This window comes from Typopeltis vanoorti, chromosome 16 (assembly GCF_054136105.1).
Source record: "Typopeltis vanoorti isolate ZY-2024b chromosome 16, IOZ_Tvanoo_1.0, whole genome shotgun sequence".
Lineage (NCBI taxonomy): Eukaryota > Metazoa > Arthropoda > Arachnida > Uropygi > Thelyphonidae > Typopeltis > Typopeltis vanoorti.
In genome coordinates, this window is record NC_143564.1 from 27,683,291 (window position 1) to 27,689,290 (window position 6,000).

At 32.7% G+C, this 6,000-nt stretch overlaps 1 protein-coding gene across 1 annotated transcript in view; it reads left to right on the forward strand.

Annotated features, from left to right (window-relative positions):
* The window catches only part of LOC150097905 (phosphatidylinositol transfer protein alpha isoform-like), a 193,685-nt gene extending 188,101 nt beyond the window's left edge, over positions 1-5,584 (forward strand). The window contains exon 11 of the mRNA XM_090406086.1: positions 3,999-5,584. Coding sequence (XP_090262212.1) covers positions 3,999-4,043 — 45 coding nt within the window. The 3' untranslated portion in view covers positions 4,044-5,584. The remainder of the gene's footprint in view (positions 1-3,998) is intronic.
* Positions 5,585-6,000: the final 416 nt, after the last annotated feature.

The window sequence follows — 6,000 nt, forward strand, 5'->3', positions numbered from 1 at the left end:
GACTAATTTCTCTCTTATTCCATATACCTTGAATGACTTTCTGCCACATGAACTTTGCTAATTCAGTTGTCTATTTCTATATTTAATTTGCCATCTTCACTAAAAATTGTGCCTAAACAACCAAAATGTTTTACTTCTGTGAGTTCTCTATTCACGATGCAGTTGATATTTTTAATGTTTCTGCCTACTTTCATTGTTTTTTATTGTTGATTTTCATACCAAATTTATTACAGCAGTTATTCAACTTAGGGAATGGTGCAGACTTGTACTGGATTTTTTAGTTGTATAACATACTATGCATAAAGTAAAGAAATGAGTACCTCTGGTTTTGATATCAGATTTAATACCATTTTTCTTCATAATGTGCAGTAATACTTTTAGAAATTCATGAATTTAAAGTCTGGGATTTAATATATATATATATATATATATATCTGTTCCCCTCATGAAAGGTTGCAAGACCTATAACACGTCAGTCCCATGTGTGGGCTAAAGAATAAGCATATTGGCATCTTTTTTTGAACACCTGAAGGTTGTAGTGGGGAGAAACAGAGTGGGAGATGTTGCTGCTGCTTCAAAGAACAGAAGTAGGTGGAAGAAGAGGAGGCAGAGAAGTTGGTTCAGCAAGTTTAGAGTTAAACTGTAAATGGATTTTGACTAGCAACAACTGCTGTTGTTCTTACTGTTATTATCATCAGACCTCCATGGAGTTAAGAGAATCATCTTAAGAGGTCCCACTCTTTCTGCACTCACCACTTTCCATGCCCGATTCCCTCACACCCTCTTTATACAGCTTCCAGGGATGGCCTCTTGTTCTCCCTGTTTCATACATTCTATGAAAAATCTCATCCACATTAATCTGCTAATTACCCCTGACCAATTTATGTCTCAATTATGTCTTCCTTCTATCTACCAATCTCTGCAGTTTGCATTATCTCAATCTGTATTCATACTCTACATTACAGAGACCAGAAACCATCTTAGTGAATTGTCTCTGAACCCTCTACAATACCTTATCCTTTTGAAAAAATATTATTTCACATGTTAGTGTTCTCTGCATCATTCCCATAATCTGCCGTGTTTTCCTCACAAGTTTAGAAAAATATCCATGAAATTTCAGTTCATGTCCTTATTCCTATCATACCCAGATCTGTCATCTCCTTAACTTCCTATATGATATCCCCACTAATCCTATACTCTGGATTCCATCTTTACTTCCCTAATTTTTAAGTCTTGCACTTTGTTACATTAAACTGACACCTCCCCCCTCACACACACACACACACACTTGCCCATTCAGTCTATTCAAGTCCTCTTGCAAAGCTACATCTGCTCTACATCTCATAATTCTTACCAACTTTGCATCATCTGCAAACAACTGCATATCACTATTTAAGTTCCAGTGTTATTTATATACAAATTGAACAACAATGCTCCCCAAAACAGACCCTGGGGCACACCACTAGCTTTGTAGAACAGCTATAGGTTGGAAAAAACAGTCTTCTATGGTTGAATGGTTTCTTCGTGGATCATTTAACTAATAAATCTAAGTTTTAAATTCCATCGGTGAGTTTTTTTATAAGTTGCAAGAATACAGAGAAAAGGAATATGAATTGCCAGAAACTATCATTCTACTTATTTGATTCACTCATCCAACCCAAAGGGTATTATGGAGAATACAGATTTCATATCAGAAATGAAACTTGCCTTTCTGTATCCCAAGGAGAATCACAGACAATGAAACATTAATCTGGGGATAGCTAATCACAATTCCATGGATCGGAAACTGGCCTTTGTGGTCAATCAGCAAATGGGACAAAATGATGTCAAATTCTAAGGACATTAAAAAATAACGTTAAAAGAAGATTAAAATTCTTAAAACACTATTCAGCAGCAACAACAACAACGAACCTATAAATAAATTTAAATGCTTTTAATGAAATCAAAATATTATCTGTAGTATGGGTGAATAAAGGTGACTTAACAGCTTTAGCAATTTAAACACATGAATGAATGAGGGAATGGGCATTTGGTAGTAATGAAAAATGCACTCCTACGTGTTAATCGCTTTAATTAAGACAGGTCATTCCAGGGACCATAATTTTCTTACTCATATACTGTCACAAGAAGGGTATTCATCCTAAAAATCTCAACTTTTCACGTTGGGAACAGTGGGAATCTAATTAATTTCTTGTGTATGTTAAGTTCAGTAATATCCTGTATTATGATGATCTGCTCATGTGACTTTTCAGTTATGACCAGTGCCCGTTTATACAACAGCGTTCACTCATACATGGTTTTAGCGGCATGATGCTGCTGTGAGTCAACTAATGCGTGGTATTCATGAACTGTTTGCATCATTACTTGCTGCATTACTGTTTTGTTTTGAATTATAAACCATTTATTATAACTATCATTTTATTGTTTGTAAAGTTGGAGTGCTGTTGCTTATAGTGAAAAGAAGATTCATAAACCTCTTATATTGCACGCTAAGATTAAAATGATTAAATTTATTGACAGTGTGTTCAACACTGAAACAGGCCGCAGCTAAACTTACCTACGCACTACTGTTGTTGCAGTTGTCAAAAAACAAAGATAAAGTTCTAAGTAAAGAGAAAAGTACTACACCAATAAATAGTACTTATCCATAAACACGTGCCACGATCTTATTGCCAAAATGAAAAAAAAACTTTTAATGGTGTAGTTTGATGACCAAGCAGGTTGGCATATTTCCTTAAATTAAGCTATTCAGAATAACTTCTTTATTTTCAAAAATAATTCTAAATTTTTTATTTGTGTATATATATATATATATATATATATATATATAGCATAAATGCTTTGTTTACATCATTTACATGCATGAAAAAAAAAAAAAGTGGGGTTTGCTTATACAATGGTGATGTCGAACCTAATGTATCATCTAACCGGGGTCAGATGACACATTAGGTTCGTATGTGTGTATAATATTTATGAATGATTAAATGATTTATTAATATATCCATAAATATAAGAATTTTTCTCACACTGGTGAACACCAGTAACATGTTTTGTGTGGGTTTAATTAGCTGAAATGGCACTGACTTGCTCTTGCCATAACTGGAATGAGAAACTTGCAGCAAAGAGTTGAGTCTCAACATAGCTGAAAAAAAAAATAATCTCCAAGAATAAAATGAAAAAAATAAGCCATTCTTCAATTGGAAGGGAGAATAGTTTCATTCTTGAAGTACAATAGGTAGGGAAAATAATTTAGCATTTTGACCTGGGAACAAAAATATCTACTTCATAGCTAATTCTTGCAGTCTCACTCATGAACTATGTACCATAATTCCTAGTTTGTAATGCACATTTCCATCAACAGTAGTTTTTTGCCAGCCTTACTTTTCTTTTCACTTAAATTGCTAAATACTTAATTTCTTGATGCACTGATGGTGTAAATGAGGCCCCCCCCCCCTTTCAGCTCTAAGAAATATTGAGATATCCGTTTTCTATAGTTCATTCATTGAGCTATAAAAATTCCACATGAAGATGATAATCATTCCTCAGGGAAAAGGATACTAGCAGATTCACACAACAAACAGATTATGTCCTCTTTATTTTTCATAGTACTGAAAAGCATTACTAGTTGAAGCCAAGATTTAAATATCCCAAATTTCTTTACAATAGATAATCAATGGAATGAGGAAATTCTTTAACATAAAAGATATGAATATAAATCCAAAATGATGGTATAGCATAAATGGATAACTCATAATTAGCAGCCTACTCTTCTTAAATAAAGGAATAGGAGAAAAGATTAATCTGAAGTAGGCAGAATAACAGTATACCTATTCAAGAATATTAAAATATTTCTCTTATGAGAATAAGTGAACAAATAGTCAAACATTGTTATCATCATTAATCATAAAATCAGGTGCTGTTGTTGAATTTGGAGTATGTAACATTGAAATTTTTTTCTTTCGTTACTGTAATCAAATAAACTTTTTTTTTTTCTCCAGCAACGTCATCAAGGTACTGTTCGGGGAACTCGTGGAGATGAATGACCCATTGCCTATAGGACACTACTTCAGTCATATCTTGTACTCCTGTCATACTCCTCACAATCAGTAAATTAATGGTAAATTAAGTAAACCCAATGTAAGAAATGCATGTATGTGACAGAAACTGGTAGCTCTGTGCTTCAAGATGGTAGCTTACTTTCATTAATGTGTAAGCACCAACTGTTGCCTGATTGCATGTCTTATGATTGTTGTGGGTGAATCAAGGCGGGCTTGTTAGTAACCAGTTCTCATGGTAGTTGACCCATCTTGGTTTGGCCATTTTACATTTATCCTGTTGTTTGCGTAGTTTAGTTGTGCATGATGGAACACATTCCTTTTCAACCCAGAGTGTAAATGCTGGCCAACAAGCTGGGGGCTCAGAATAATTACTATAAATATGTAAAATAGTAGTTTCACTTCTGTGATAAATGAGTGAACTGCTGTGTAAAACTGATGGACTTTTTTTCTTTCTTTTTTTTTTTTTTTTCTTTGTTAACTAGGAAAAAAAAAATGTATTAATCAACAAAAATGTGGTGCAACACTTTTTTCCCCCTTATCTCAATTGTGTGTTCTCTGTGGGAACGAAATTCATTTTTGAAATTATTTTATTGACACTTTATGCAGCCAATTTAATATTGGTCCAAAGTGGCAGTAAATGCTGAGACATGCATTCCATGCCAGTGATAAGTTGTGTAGCATTGTATTTGAAGTCCATTGTTATTGCGAAATGATCATGGAGCCATTTGCCTGATTTTTCTATGTTCTGTACTTATCAAATAAATATAATTTAGCTAATATTATCTGCTTCATTTATTAGAATGATAATTTGTGCCTATTCATGTTCGAAATTCTGTGAATTGTACAAAACTTTTTTCCTCAGTGATTGAATATTTTTGTGTAAATTTTTTTAAAACAATTATCCAGAATGGCTGAATTTAAATGTCAGCCAAGAATTTTGTACTTTATTTATAGTGCGATGCAACTGCAAATCTTTATTTGAATTTCAAATTTTGCTTTGAATTGTAGCAGTGTTATGTTTATTGTATTTATACATCATCTGGAAGACAAAATTAATAGGAAATAAGGACATATTTTGGTATCTGTATTTGCTGTAATATCGTTAAAGTTGATAGAAACCATTTGAGGTACATGAGATGATTTATTGGCAGGTTATTAGGATTACTAAAGAATGCAGTTCATGTAAAAACTATGTATAGGAAGTGAAAATAAGCAAGTTGTTTAGATTTTAAAGCACGTTGTCTTCATTATCACTTAATCATTGTAAGCAAAGTGAGTATATCTTGTTAAATACATGTCAGGTTGACTAGTCATAAAATGGTAAAAAGAAAATAAAAAAAAAAACGGGTTGCTAAGAAAAAAAACCATGTGAAATATTTTGAATAAATTACTTAGCTAGGCAATAAAATAATATCATTTAAAGTAAAGGTTTAATTTTTTTTAAACTGATTTATTGTTATTTTTATTCCTTGATTGCAATTAAATTGGTCCCTAGTCTCTACATTACAATAAAAATATTTTCATTACACCCTAGTATTGAATTTTATCTACAGAGAAGGTATATTGAAGACAAATGTCGCTATTATATAAAATTAATGCATTCATGCACACACTGAATGGATTTCTCACAGGTTTCTCTTTGTGTGTGGGGGGGAGGGGGGGGGAGAGTTAAGCATGTCATATAAAATACAACTTTTAAACTGATTCATCCAAAATATGTAAATAAAGTAGCCTAGTCTAGTCTCACTACAGCAAACTCATAGGGACCAAAGAAATAGTTTATAGTATAAAGTGAATACCTTTTAAGATTTTGTCTTTTGACTGGAAGTTGTTTTGATTAGATTGTTATATTGGGTACGTTCAGTATAATGGTGTTTGCTGTAGTGGGAATTGACTATATTCTCAAACCAACAGCATTATTCAGTTTATTTAATAGCTAATT